Raw genomic sequence first — 14,731 nt, 5'->3', positions numbered from 1 at the left:
GAATTTAACTCCCATTGCTGTCATTGGTGCAAAATGGCAGCGTATGTGTCCCGGGATATTTTGACTTATTTCTGGACATTTGGCCGAAGTGGAGATGTGCTGTCCATCTTTATGAACAGTCTATGGTTTTATGGCCAATGTTCAATCTAAATGCTCTCATCAACAGAAACCTGCTTACAGAAATGTATCAAAAAATCCATTTAAAATAAACTCCGCCCAGAACAGCAGTAACATTTCAGGGTGTAGTTAAAAAAAAGACATCAGTATCTTAACAAAGACTTTATGAATTGACACAAAAAGTAAACACCAACATTACAAAAACAGACAGACAAAAGTTAACCTTAACACATATAACAGTACTTTGTTTGTACTGCTCAGCACCATTTAGTAGAAATCAGTGTTGCATCGTCAGTTATTAGAAATCCCCCACCGTTGCATTTGTTGCATTTCTCAGAGAAAGACTTTCCACCGAAATCTCTCCCTGTAGACGGGGTCAGAGTCAGTCCAGGTGACGTAAATCTTGGCTCTCGTCCAGCCCCGGTACAGCGTCCAGAACTTTCCTGGAAAGCCTGTTCGTCCTGTTGCGCCCCTGAAGTACAAATTTGTGGTGTCATCTGTCTGACCTGAAGCTGTCCCAAGAAGGCAGGCCTTTGAACCACAGTGGGTGTACTTACTGTCAATCATTGACACCAAACCTACCGCTGCAGCACCAAGGTTCACAGACATTTCATTTCCCCAGCTTTAGGGCCCTGTATCAATAGCACACTTGTGTTCCTCGGATGTCCTCTCAGCACAGAGTCTCGTCAGCTCCCCTGCTGCTGCAGAGGCATTGTGCAAACATGCATCCTGCTCAGTAAGAGAATTTAACAGTACCTGAATAAACTGGATCCCGTGCTCGGCTGTAGAGCCACCTTGGTCGCTTTGGGAAGATGCACCGGATCTGGATACACTCCAGCGATACAGTCTGATGTACCCGTATCATTTCGGTTGCATTGCTGTGCAAAATAGTAAACCTGTCTTGAACAGCCTGACAAGCTGTTACGGATGCCTGCCTGCCTACTTGTGGTAAGGAGTGTCTCCAGGGGACGGGACTCTCTGTTGTCGGCGGACGGCACAGATGGAGTAGGGTTTGGGCTGCAGGGTCATGCCCAGTTTGGGAGTGAGGCTTGGGACGCTTCCTGGAGGGAACTGGAGGTGAAACCTCTGCAGCAAAGTGGTGAAAAAGAGGAACATCTCCATCCGGGCCAGTTGCTCACCTAAGCAACAACGCTTCCCTGAATAAAAAGAGAGAGACTTTTATATTGACCCATGGAAAATGCACACAAGAAACCTATCTGAAATTTAAATTACCCTGAGTGGAAAAATGTTTAAGAGACAAGACGAAACAATCCTTTATAAAATCTTGTTCAAAGCTGTAGATAATAGACAGAGCAGTAGTTTTGCAGCTGGAGGGAAACATAAAGAGACTAACCCAAGGAGAAGGGAAGGAAGGCCTCGCGCCTCACAAAGTTGCCATTGCTGTCCAGAAACCTCTCCGGTAAGAAAACGCCGGGGTCGTTCCAGTACTTCTCATCAAAGTGCACAGAGTAGAGGTTCGTAATCACCATGGTGCCTTTAGGTATCGAGTACCCCTTGACCTTTGCATCCTGGGAGGTGGCACGGAAAATGCCAAGCGGCACGATGTTGCAGAAGCGAAGGATCTCGTGCAGAACGGCCTCCACGAAGGGCATCTTCTGCTTGTCCTCCAGCGTGGGCGCCCTCCCGTTGGAGAGAACGCTGTCGATCTCTCTGTGCACCCTCTCTTATCGGAGAAAAACAGGCACCATCAGGCATTTATTCACATGACATTACCATTAAACAAAACACATCTCTTTTGTACTCCATGACATATTCTCATACTGGGACGCTGCTTCCACTACAACTGACCTTGGATGTTGGGGTAGAGGGCCATGTACAGCATGGCCCAGCGCAGGGTGTTGGTTGTGGTCTCTGTTCCAGCAATGATGAGCTCGCCAACTGAATAGATGAGGTTCTCGTAGGAAAAAGAGGAAGTGGGGTCTCCGGCATTCTGTTCCAAATCATCCAAATAAGCGTCGACATAGTGTCGAGGTGCATGTGGCACCCTGCCCTGAGAGAAAGTCTGTATCACCTGCAGTAAGAAATCATAAACCTCTGCAGCATTGCGGAACAGCTTCTGGTGTTTTCCAAACGGCAAGTACTCAATACACGGGAAGGCGTTGTAGAGAAGGGCCCAGCCGCTCACCGCCAACTCCACGTTCTCGCTGAAGAGCTCGATCATGTGCTGGAAGTTGCTGTCGTCGTAGGTGAAGCGTTGTCCGAAGATGATCAGGTTGGTGATGTTGGACACGGCGTTGGTCACGAGGTGCTTGGGGTTGAAGGGCTTCCCCTTGTGCTTGTCGATGGCGTCGACGAAGAACATGCACTCCTCGGAGATCCTCCTCTCGAACTGCCTCTGGCCACTGCCGAAGTAACGGAAAGAGTTGCATGCCAGTTTGCGGTGCTCGATCCAGCCTTTGCCATATTTACAGTTCAGAAGGCCTGTGAGTGGCGGTGAAGGAAAACAAACACATGAAATACAGATAAAACTCCTGGCAATTAAATGTTTCCAACTGTCGTGTAACTGCACTGTGATCACATGGTGAAGTCTTACCGCCCATTTTGGTCATTTTCATGAATAAAGGCAGCGACGGGCGATCAGCGAACACCTCACTCTGATGGTAGAGACACTCCCTCACACAATCATATCCATTCAACACCACCGTCAGGATGCCTCCCAGGTCAAGACTGAAAATCTGAAAAGAACACAGTGATTTAAACGCTGCTGCTTTTGTTCCTCACACACACACACAGAGACATCTATATATTTCACAGTTACAGACAACACTGCAACATTAAGGTGTTTCGTGAGCCAGGAGGAGGGTGTGGTTGATTTTTAACTTTCAGGACATTTAACAGGACAGTCTTCATCTTTGCTTACATTCTAAAAGATACAATCTTATCATACTGAACTCTTTGTCCATAGATGTGTGTTTATTTTGAGGAGGGGGCTCTACTTTTTTGGGAGCAACATATTCTCCTGCAAGAAAGTAGACCGCCTGATTTAAGGGCGAGCCTCTATTGTTCCTTTCCTGCAGTGGGTCCGTGCATGCGAGCGTCTGGATATGTGCACGTGCTTGCATAAGTGTGTGTGCATGTGCGTGTGTGTGTGCGGGTGTTACCTGTCCATGAACTTCACTCTGCTTCTTGAGGAAGACGTGCGGCTCGGTGGCCAGGGACAGTATGTTTCCTATGACAGGGATAGGAGAGGGTCCGGGGGGGAAGCCCGGGGGTCTCCTCTGCTTGAAGAGCTGCCGGACCAGCAGGAAGGCGAGCAGGGCGACTGCCAGGCAGACCCCCGCGAGCAGAGCCTGAGCCCCGGACACCGGCACCAGAGACGCCGACTTGATCGAAACCATCTTTCCCCCACAGAGCCGTGCAGCGTGTGTCCCCCTGCAGACTACAGCCCTGCTGACTGCAGCTCTCCCTCACACCGACTCCTGCACATATGTATCATCTTGCACATTTTCTATCCCCCGCCTCTAAAGCCAAGATTGGCCAGTAAGTCGGAGTTAACTGTTGCTGAACTTTGTTCTGCACTCGATCAATGATGGGGATCATTTGTAGGTGCTGGTTGAGTTTTTGGTTCCTTTAACCCAAATAAAAAGTCTCAGAGGGGGCTGGGGCACAACAGCCCTGCAGGAGCCGGTCGCGCGCGCACACACACACACTCACATCAACTGGTCTGTCGTGAAACTTATTAAAGTTGACTCAAATGCGCAGGATAATGTGTAGATGCAACAAGTCAGATAATAACTGTCAGACGCGCTAATTGGCCTCACAGACTTGCTGCAGAGTGATTTAAATATATCATATTACATGACTGTGTGTCTTTGTGTATGTGTGCGTGTGTGTGTGTGTGTGTGGGTGGGGGGGGTGGGGGGGTTGTGTTACATTGCAAACACAGTCTGGAAGCGTGTTTCCTATAAGAGCAGTACATGGAAAATCCTGCAGCACGTTAAAGTTCAAAAGTGCTTGTGTGGGTTTTTTGATCATTCACAGTGAAATACTGTGTATTGCTCGAAATCTTGATCACTTGTACATGTGTTCCCAGGAAACTAAATTTTTGGGACTTTCATAATAAATGCTAATTTGAATCTAATTTAATGACTTGCCTGTGCACCCTAAATGTTACACATGCTGCAGGAACCATGAACTTTGAGTTAAACAAGGATTTCTGGGAAGCAGAGTTCGGATAATGTCAGAGGCTAGATTAAATCTCAGTTGACCAAACATAAAGCAGATTTCAGGATGCAGATTAGCTTTGAATGAGGGGACAGAGCAGAGATTCATTTAACTGTTACAGGCTCAGGTGACGAATGAGCTGAGAACACCAATATGATCATTTTGAAAAAAGGTAAGAATCCACCCAACATCCAGCCAGGTTATTAAACTAAAATTGTTTGACACTCAAATTATGGACTTCTTAATATCATTAGCCTTCAAAATGCCCCTGGACGGTTGGTTCATTCCTCTTCAATCTGTGCGAGGCATGGCCTCCTACAATGTAAAGTAGTGCACAAAGTTCACTACACTAACTTGAGGCTATCTCGAATTTATCCCAATGTAACTGACTCCTGTAACAGGTGCAAACAATCCCCAGCAGATCATTCTCATATGTTCTGGTCCTGTCCCGGGCTTGCCACATTCTGGTCTGAAATCTTTAAAACTCTTAGCACAGCATATAACATTACCATCTCTCCTCAACCTCTCTTGGCTTTGTTTGGGGCCCCCCTACAGCCTATTGCCTCTAGAGTTATACAGAATGTCCTTGCCTTTACCACCCTGTTGGCCAGACGCCTTATACTCTTTAAATGGAAACACCCTCAACCCCCATCTCACAGTAGGTGGGTTGAAGAAGTTTTACTGTTCATGAGTCTTGAAAAGCTTAGATTTTCCCTGAATGGTTCCTTAAATTCATTTGAAAAGACTTGGAGACCTCTCTTAAGTCATATTGAGTCTTTGACATCTCTGCGTTATGGTGATGACTGAGCCCCCCCTCCCCCCCATTTATTTTATTTTTAATAACAATTCACCCTTCCCCTTTAATTATTTATTTTATTTTATTTATTTATTTATTTATTTTTATATTTGGTTGTTTTTTCGTGTTTATGGGTTTGTTATGGGTGCTGGGGATGGGAATGTGGGAGGGATAAAAAAAAGATGGGAAAAAATGTAAGATGGAAGTTTTCCCTGTTATATTGTTGTATCTCTTGAAACTACTTCCAATAAACAAAAATATTTAAAAAAAAATGCCCCCGGACATAAGTGTGATTTGTGTTGACCGTGTTGAATCAGTGCAGCAGTGAAAGCAACTTTTGTTAACGGCAGCACAGAGAGAGAAGGTCACACACTGTCAGTTACCAAACGACTCCCAGCTCGGAGTCAACTTTTCCTGCAGATAAAATTAATAAGAAGGTACAAAAGTGTCAAAGTCAGACAGGAGAGAGACTGACTGCCAGTCACCAGCTGACGGTGGGACGGTGGATCGGAGCGACAGATGAGCCGTGTATTATGTGGGGTCACTGAACAGGTGATCAGCGCCTCTCTGATAACATGGCTGCGGGTTGTCACCATACATGTAGGCTGCAAGGACATGTTACCATCATGTGTCTGTACACAGACACCTCACTGTCCAAGGTAATGTGTATTTAAACAATTGGGATATTGGCAGCAAGACCTTTAAGTGAGAGATTATATCATGAATGCAATTTTAAACTTTCGGAATAATCCAACACCAAGCAGAAGAGAACACGATGGAAAAGGGTTTTAAACAGATTTAGTTTCTATGTGTGTACGTGCAAAGCAATGATGAAGTCTGTTGTTATACAATGATAGTTCGGAACATGCTGATTTTATAAACCACATCTGTTTGTATTTATTAAAATATGTAACGTTGATATAAGCAGTTTTGACAATATAAATAAGCAAGTTATCTTAATATAATATGAACTATCCATTAAAACACAACAGATTTCTAAAATTGCTATTTGAAATATATATTTTTACGTTCTGTAATATTTCAACATTGAATTGTATTTGTTTGTTATGATACATTGGCTTATAGGCTCTCTTTTGAACAATGCTTTTGTCGAGTTTACATATTGTTCATTTTTCATTATATCACAACAACATTTGTATCAATATATGTTTTACTTAAATGTTATTGCTAGATTGTATCATTATTTTTTTTTCTAAAGGAATTAAATGGATAACAACAAAATAACAAAAAAAACAGGTAAGGAGGTATAATTATCTGAGGATTCCCAATAAAGCCCCTTAGTGTTTTCCCCCATTTTAGTTTTTAGGCAACTAAACTTTGCCCCAGTAAGCGGCTGTAGGTTCCTTCACCTCCATAGTTTATGCACTGCATTCAGAGGTCAGAGGTTAAGGTCAAAGGTTAAGGCATGAGCCACATTCCAGACGTTTTGGTCTTGCGGTCCAAAAACCTGAGCTCGTCCAGACGCCCCAGGATTGAGGTGTGTTGGGGGAAAAAATGGTACCAAGCTTGAATAATCTGACAAATCAATAAAGATGCACATGAGAAACTATTTTATAAATATTTTTAAAATGATCCCTTTCCCAGACAAAGCAACTGTTTATTCCCTCATTTTTTTTTTCTGCCTTCGCAGTAGAGAACGCACAGAGTTTAACTCGGGTAACAATTACCATCTCACTGAGGTGGTTTTAAAACTTTAAACAATTTGCACTTTTGTAAAACCGTGCTCACCACTTCTCCGTGTCATCAGTTGCTCCTCATCAGACGTGAAGTTGTTTATCCAGCTGTTCCTTCCTGCTGAGGCAGCTGGAAGATGTTTTTTTTTTCTGTCTCCGAAGCCTCAACTGGCCTAGACAGACCCCCCCCCCCCCCCCCCCCCCCCCGTCATTCAGATTTGTCAGGGCTACCTAATGAGGACATTCTTGCAAATGACTCTCTTCGCTTCCTGCCGGCTCCCCAGACTCATCAGCTGTTCTGGAAGCATTAAACCAATCTGTCAATTTTAATCAAGTGAACAACTCACTGTTGCATCATCTTGTTAGTGGTCATGTTAATCACAAAACCAGCAACAGGAATGTTTCCTGTCTGTGGAACTGCCTGCATTCAGAACAAATCGGAATCAGATCTCCAAAATATTTCATGTACTAAATTCTGCCAGTATTTGAAAGAGGCACATCAAAATTGTGTTTGTCTGGATGGTATTCATTTGAACTTATATTAACTTATTTATCCTATTTAAAGACCCCAAGATGAAAACAGTTAGCCTAACTCTGCATTCTCCTGGTTCTCCTTTGTTTCCCTTTCCTGATTGGTTCTAGTGTGTGGTTTGTCCCCTGTTGGTACGTAGTTCTGTCTGTGTGTGTGTTCATCCAGGTGGGCGTGGCCTCCAGTTACCTGCTCCCTAGAACTCTCCTGCACACTCATCAGCCGCAATATTTAAACCCCACATCTTTCCTGCAGATCCCTCTATCTCCTGGAGTGTTACAAACCATTGACTGTGTGTAAAGATGGACTCAACTTCCTCCCATTGTACAAATATCCTGTATAAGGGCGCCGCCATCTTGCATTTTTGGCATCAGAATCGGAAGCTGTGGTATAGAGGTTCTTAAGAAATATCGCAATTCAGTTTTATTCCATTTAAAAAAAAAAGCATTAGGAAAAATCAAAACCAACTGAACCACCAACACTTGCACATGCATCAGTGTGTTGAGAACTACCTAAAATTAAAGACACAGTCTATGGGAAAAATTGATTTAATGTGTACGTTTTAGTTCAGGCCACAACAAGTCCACTAACATTCAGCCACCAGGGGGCAATGAAGATGATTGGCTCCACATTTAGGGAGCGGTCATGACGTCCATCTTTCTATTCAGTCAGGGGAGAAAAACTTCAGACTTTGCTTGGATGCTTTGTTTTATAGGAGACAGTAGGAGACCAGTGAAATACATATTGAAATGTGGGCTCCTTTGGAAATTTGATCAAATTATGTTTATTCAACAAATATTGCCGGAGTTTTTTTTATATTTACAAAGATGTAATGTTAGTAAAGATATTGGAATAGAAGCCACCACTATATATAAATGTTGTGGCCAAACAAGTCAATACTGGCTCACAGGATGCAGTATATATCGTCATATAGCAAAACTCTATTCAGGGTTAATTTTATTTGGTCCTGATCAGTGCATCAGGGGTTTAATGCTGTTACTGTGCTAGAACAGAATCAGCCTCTACATTATAAAGAGGGTTCTTCCGGTCTATCCATACTGCGGGGCATGTGCATACACTATTTGTTTTGTGTGGGTCCCTTAACGACCCTGGATCTGCAGTAAATTATTTACCATCTGAATAAGCAGAATCATCAAGTGCATGTGGAAAATCGAATAAGAGAGCTTCCCTAATGCTGTCCAGAACCTCTGTTTTCCAACTGCATAATGACACTAAAAGGTGCAGCAAGAAGTCCCGTAATCCCTGTGCAACCACTGGCCAGCTGTTTAAATGTTAGGTTAGATTTTGTTGGCTTCCTAATGGAGAGCTTGAGGATTTACTGTCTATAAATCCACAAGCCTGAATATAATGTTCTGTTTGAAGATGCAGAAACGTCCTCAACAGACCGGAGGCTTCACAAAACTCTGTCCCTTTTCCATTGCTTCAGCTGGTGCCAGATTCCTGCTGCCTGTCCAAATAACGCAAGGTGACGATTTAGATTTGAGGGAAATTCTCTTTATGACGTTTTCTTTTTTTCACTGAATTCTGCACTCAAGAAAGATGCTGGAACTCTGACAAGACAGATGAGGTCACACTGACTCAGCGGAGTCTGTCCCTGATGAGCGCCGCACTGAGCGTAGCGCTGCCCTCTCTGTCATGAATGCTCTCCTGTGTTGTAATTATTTTTCCAGACCAATTCATGCCTAAAATTTGGGGACGCGAACAGCGTGAGCTAATTGCGTTCTTGACAATACGCTCTCCCCCTTGGAATGTCAACTCTCTGCATCAAACTCATGTCGCCGGGTCAGAGCAGGCAGTGGTGATTTGAGGCGTGGGAGCAGCTCCGAGTCCAAAACTTTTCTTTAGACTAAAACTAAGGTGCATCTGAACTGCTTGACTTGTGAGGTTGGCACTTGACACACTCCTTTTCTGCAAATTTACACCATTATTTCCAAACTTCAGATTGTTACCTTTAGGATAAATATATAGAATTAAAATGTTTCTGGAAGTTCCACAAATGAGAAAAGACTATTAATATTGAGCATTGTGTCTGTGTGTGTATTTGAAACCTCTTTCTCCAGCTACACACGTGCGTATCTGTCTGGGACCTGCAACTCTAATGAGTTTCCTTGTGACGCGAAATTACAAAAACGAGGCAGGATGCTTTATGAAACATCATCCAATATGGTTACATAATGGGAATTAGAAGATGGCCAGAGACCAGTAGCCCAGTAACTAGCTCAGAAACACCGGAGGAACACCAGTGAATCCATGGAGCCCTCACAGTGATGTCATCCCCATACAAAACTAGAATGACAGTCCTTAGTCTCCTTCAGTTCAATCAGGCTGCACCAAATTGCTCACACTCAACCTACTCTACAGAATGGACTGGATCCTAAACTCCTCTAAACTCTTTGTTGTGTTGAAACCCAACTCAGAAATGACCATAAATAAATATACAACTGTAAAATATATAACAAAGTTATTTTGTTCAGCACTGTCAGATAGGGCGATAGTGCCCTGAAACATGTGAGGGAGCCGACACTTTCTTAAGTGTTTCCCAGTGGATCAACTGTTTCCTGTTTGATTATGAGCCTGGACAAGGGGAATCCTGCTGTTCCTGAAATAAAAAAGCATCTGAAATAATGGCATCTAAAGGTATCAACAGATTCCTTCCCAGTCTGAATATGTTCTGGCCACCTGTAGAATACATGCCCCTCATTATCCCTGTACATCATAAACATGTGATGATGAAATGAAGCCACAATAAAATGTCATTGATTCCCTCGAAGAACAGATGCAGTGATGACTCGTCTTCATGTTCTCTGAGCAGCATCAATGATCCAAGCTGGGACATCAGGTGGATAAGACCCTCAGTCACTGTGTGGAAGTGTCAGTAACAGTATCTGTCTCATTGTGTTGAAACAGATTCTCTTCCTTATTCTACAGATTTTGGTGAATGGACATTATTTACATGTAACTAACACACAAGCTCTTTTATTAGCTCGCTGGGAGTGTCTTAGACCTTCTGATTGGCTCGCAGCTTGTGGTGAAGTATCTGACTGGCCAATGGACGATCATCAAGTGCTCACTGGGTGAATAGGGAAACCCATGGGGAACATATATAAAACCCTGTACTGTGGAGGTGCTCAGCAGATACAGTCTCATCATTTAATTCTTCATCAGCAGAAGATTTGTTATCTTATGGTGAGTATTGACTAAACGCTGCTTGTTTAGATCATAGACTGTTGATCTAAACAGTTAGAAATACTAGATACGATGCTCTGGTTTTTGAGGAAGGTGAAAGCTGAATATCTTGTTACTGTACTTGTGCTACTGGTTATAAACACAGCCTAGAGTCTTCTCGGCTGGTTTGATGATATTTTCCTATCTGAGGTATATACTGTTCTATCAGCCAATTCTGCTAATGGGCTAGTTGCCGATCAAGCATCTAATATCAGTTTATCACTAAAAACGTCTCTCCCTGCATGGAATGGGACAGAGACAGAGGATTTAACAATGTTAACCAAAGTCGATAGAAAATCTGTTTAATGGTACAACATGTTGTGGACAAGCAATAATGCAAATGACCATGTTTGATACCGTGTGTGTTTTCCACAGGGAGGCATGATAATGCTGAAGCTGTGGACTCTCCTTCTTGGCAACGCGCTGATCATTTGTCAGATATACGTCTCACAGGCAGCTCCATCCAGGTAGAACCTTGTAAAACTCATATAATTATTAGTATAACCAATACTTTTTCAATTTGAAAAAATGTTTTTTACCATTACTAATCATAGATATTTATATCAACTCCATTTCCTCAGTTTCCCAAGCATGACTTTATATGATTTGTTCTTCATCACCAACAGTAATGCAACGTCCTGATAATGCAAACTAATCAATTTAGCTTCCTATGAACTTTATAAAGTGAACAAATGTTTTTAACTTTCCATTACTGCTGTATTTATATATTTTTTTCCAAACAATACTGTTTCTTCTTCCCAGATCAAGCCAGGAGTTGATGTCAGATGGAGTCACACTAACAAACGAAGACGCTCAAACTTTTCTCAGAGCCTTCAAGGAGTTGATGCAGATAACTTCAGATGAGCATGACCCCCGAGCAGCTGATGGGAACAGGTATGGCTCTTACCTATCTCTCTATATTCTCTTTATATACCATATAATATCTTTATTTCTATTAACGCACTTCTGTTTATGAGTCCAACAGCTTCAACTTTGGTGTGCATTGATTATGAAGGTTCACAGAGCAATTCATGTAAATCTATTCTCTGCCACAATCCCTCACTATATGGACTTCATTCATTGATTCATTGAGTCATTCAGTATTAACTCATGTGTCTGTAGTAGATTGTCCTTAAGTCAGCATGATATCAGAGAACTCAAGAGAATGTGCATGACAAACATAAGTCTCATACATTAGTAGTGTACAGCATGTAAACTACAAATCTTCTGGATCTGTTAGCATGACTTTGAAATGTTAAAGCATGACATTTTTAGAGAAAAGAGAACATACGCGTACATATCATATTTATCGGCATGCCACATCCACTGTAAGTCTGTATCTGCATGTTTGTCTCCGTCTCTGGCAGCCTGGACAGAGCCATGACTAAGCGCTGCACCGGCCTGAGCACTTGTGTGCTGGGCAAACTCTCCCAGGATATTCACAAACTGCAAACATATCCCCGCACCAACGTGGGAGCGGGGACACCGGGCAAGAAGAGAAGTCTGTCTGAGCAGTATGAGAACCCCGGCAGCTCCTTCAACTGAGGCTGCCCCCCGTCTGCTCCTCGTCTGCATGAGCTGCTTTTTCATCCAGCTCTATCCATCCTCAAGACTGTTGATGCATGCAGGACCTGTTCGTCAGACTTACTTACAAAACATCATTGCTTTATTTGCTGTTGGCTGACATCCGATTCTGACAGAGAATTTAGATCTAAGAATTAGCAACTAAAGTGTAATTGGCATTTCTGTACAATACAATTAAGAAAATAAATGCATCTTTACATGAAACCTGCATATAATTCTTTCAACAGTTAAAACATGCATGAATGTGAAAATTAAGAAAATGGTAAGTATGCCTGTCTATAAGGCTCACACTGTTTAATTTGTTATTGTCTACAGAATATATTTAAAAAACAGATATCTGCGCTAATCTTAACAAACTGTGTTTGATCATCTTTCTGAAAAGCAATGTCACAGCACAGAAGCGAGGATGTAACACATCCACCTGTGTGACCCATCGCTTGGCCGACTTGCTGAGTCGGACGGGGGGACTTGGATACAACAACTTTGTTCCCACCAACGTGGGCGCCAAGGCGTTTGGCAGACGGAAGCGGCACGGCAATGTTTAAGCACCAGAGGGAACACAAAGGTACGTTAGCACACCAAACTTTCAAGTCACTGTACCTGCCTTGTGTTCTAAATCATGGTTCTTTCAAATCCAAAATACTGTATTTTATTTGATGTTCCGGAAATGTAATGTACCATTCTGTACCATGTAAATTGACTAAGTTTCTTTATGCATATAAAAACAAATATTGGAAAACGCGATCGGTCTACATAAACAGAAATTTAACTATAGTGGCTGTTGCACTATACTGTCAAATTAGGTTATAAAGCCGGGTGACCCACAAGAACCTAAAACAAATCTGAATCTTTTCTGACTTTACTGTGGCCTTTGAGCCAATGTTTGATAACTGTTTCTTCTGTCTCCTTTTGTTTATTTTCTAGGACTGAGATCTCCCACTCAGTGACAAAACTGCATCATCATCCATCGTCAAACTCTAGAAATGTTGAAAAAATACCTGTCGCAAACAAGGACTGCTGTTTTGCTTTCAGGCGACCACACAGATGCCAGTTTTAATTTCTAATCTGTGATTAAAAACAGAGAAATGACTAGTATGTGTATCATTGTCGTTAACTGTAACTTGGAATATATTTCCTTCTGTTTAGAGAGATGAGAATTTACTTCTTTGTCTTTTCTTGTGCACTTCTGACCTGTCTCTGCTGTACAGTGTGTTGATGAAGTATTTTTATGCACATCTGCCAGTTAAGCCCTTAACCTGTGAGGCTGACCCGGTATGTAGCCTTGATGTCTATCTCTTCGTTCATCATAATGCACAATGCAAGAGTTTCAAATGTAGTAAGACCTGTGAATTGAAAGCAAGAATAAATTGTATTTTAGCTACATGAGGCTTTCAATGTCCGACCGTGTTTTTGTTTGACTACAATCATTTAGAAAATGTACAGATAATGTGATATGCTTATAAAATAAAACCATGTTGTATATGATATTCACTTTTCATACTTACTATCCAGGCACATAATTAGATCATCTCCAAACTGGTTGAAAGTATATCAATTTTATAAAAACTGTGGCCACACCTGGCTGACTTCACCCTCCGGTGGTGCTAACACGTCACTGCTTTTTCATTGGCTATGGAGATCCATTGAAGTCATAGTGTCTTAAATGAGGATAATGTATTTCTAGTAAAATTTGTATGTTGTTTCAGTTAAATATATGGTTTTGGCTGCTTCCCCACCTTACAAGTTCTATACTTGCTATAAAACATACTTGATTTTATACAATGATACTGATAAACACTAATAAATATATTGTGATGTGATGCAACTGAATTAGGTTAATGAAAGAATAAATTTGGCTGTAGAATACATGTAGCAGTTAAAAAGCCATTAACCCTGAACCTCAACCAGACTGACTGATGTCAGGCTCTACTGTCACTGATGGTAAATTCTCAGACCTCATGCACCTCCCCCTGGAGCTGAGAATTACTTTACACATTTATTTTTCCTGTATGCAGTGAGATAATCATAGACAACAGTGAAGACTTGAGTGCTCATGTGATTGCAGAGCAAAGGTGAATATGAGACTAAACCTTTGGACAAACATAATATGAACAAATGCAGGATGTTCTCTTGTCTCCCAAGAGGCTCCACAGTGGAAACTAATGGAAGTGAACAAATGCTACATTAGTTATAACATTAATTATCAAAAGGAGCTCAGACCAATACATTTGTGTGATTTGGTTGAAGAGATGAGAGAAGGGAGATATGTTTTTGCTTCTGATTGAACCAGTTAGAGGATCAGCGTGGATCATATTCACTGTGGGGAATTACAAGCCTTTTTTAATCCTGACAAGCTAGAAAATAGCTTGTGAAATCGTACAAAAAAATTATAAATGAAGGAACAGAAGAAATGGTCCATTCAAATGCTTCTTGGAGAAGTCCCATATACCGGGGTATGATCACTAGCTCTGAAGTCGGTTTGTGGGAAAAACATGGACACTGTAAACCAAATGTGTTTTATTGATTTATCAACAGCATTTACACAAAACCCTGACACCTCTTTCCAATATTCTCATCATA

At 42.0% G+C, this 14,731-nt stretch overlaps 2 protein-coding genes across 4 annotated transcripts; one reads left to right on the top strand and one right to left on the bottom strand.

The window, feature by feature from the left end:
* Nucleotides 1-264: 264 nt before the first annotated feature.
* On the bottom strand, nt 265-3,881 carry LOC133950816 (vitamin D 25-hydroxylase). Of its 2 annotated transcripts, XM_062384956.1 has the most exons (5): nt 3,240-3,881; nt 2,672-2,813; nt 1,927-2,559; nt 1,472-1,801; nt 265-1,274 (listed from the first exon to the last, which is right to left on the bottom strand). In XM_062384956.1, the coding sequence occupies exons 1-5, from the start codon at nt 3,474-3,476 to the stop codon at nt 1,057-1,059; spliced, it is 1,560 nt and encodes a 519-aa protein (XP_062240940.1). In that variant the 5' UTR covers nt 3,477-3,881; the 3' UTR covers nt 265-1,056. The 2 variants fall into 2 exon arrangements, with proteins under 2 accessions (XP_062240940.1, XP_062240948.1); XM_062384964.1 differs by lacking the exons at nt 2,672-2,813; nt 3,240-3,881 and having other exon boundaries at nt 1,472-1,799; nt 1,927-2,067.
* A 6,088-nt stretch (nt 3,882-9,969) lies between these two features.
* calca (calcitonin/calcitonin-related polypeptide, alpha) lies at nt 9,970-13,550 on the top strand. Of its 2 annotated transcripts, XM_062393382.1 has the most exons (5): nt 9,970-10,528; nt 10,943-11,034; nt 11,330-11,461; nt 12,534-12,716; nt 13,076-13,550. In XM_062393382.1, the coding sequence occupies exons 1-4, from the start codon at nt 10,433-10,435 to the stop codon at nt 12,694-12,696; spliced, it is 483 nt and encodes a 160-aa protein (XP_062249366.1). In that variant the 5' UTR covers nt 9,970-10,432; the 3' UTR covers nt 12,697-12,716; nt 13,076-13,550. The 2 variants fall into 2 exon arrangements, with proteins under 2 accessions (XP_062249366.1, XP_062249358.1); XM_062393374.1 differs by lacking the exons at nt 12,534-12,716; nt 13,076-13,550 and adding an exon at nt 11,935-12,494.
* Nucleotides 13,551-14,731: the final 1,181 nt, after the last annotated feature.

Source organism: Platichthys flesus, chromosome 1 (genome assembly GCF_949316205.1).
Source record: "Platichthys flesus chromosome 1, fPlaFle2.1, whole genome shotgun sequence".
Classification (NCBI taxonomy): Eukaryota; Metazoa; Chordata; class Actinopteri; order Pleuronectiformes; family Pleuronectidae; genus Platichthys; species Platichthys flesus.
This window is presented reverse-complemented; position numbering and strand designations above follow the sequence as displayed.

Bases quoted from the DNA above. Each gene is read 5' to 3' on its own strand.
- LOC133950816 (XM_062384956.1), bottom strand. From the start codon at position 3,476: ATGGTTTCGATCAAGTCGGCGTCTCTGGTGCCGGTGTCCGGGGCTCAG. The intron at 2,814-3,239 runs GTAACACCCGCA...TGTTCTTTTCAG, and splicing joins AGAGTGAAGTTCATGGACAG to ATTTTCAGTCTTGACCTGGG. The intron at 1,275-1,471 runs GTTAGTCTCTTT...CTTTTTATTCAG, and splicing joins CTTCCTTCCCTTCTCCTTGG to GGAAGCGTTGTTGCTTAGGT.
- calca (XM_062393374.1), top strand. From the start codon at position 10,433: ATGGGGAACATATATAAAACCCTGTACTGTGGAGGTGCTCAGCAGATA. The intron at 11,035-11,329 runs GTAGAACCTTGT...TCTTCTTCCCAG, and splicing joins TCACAGGCAGCTCCATCCAG to ATCAAGCCAGGAGTTGATGT. The intron at 11,462-11,934 runs GTATGGCTCTTA...CGTCTCTGGCAG, and splicing joins CGAGCAGCTGATGGGAACAG to CCTGGACAGAGCCATGACTA.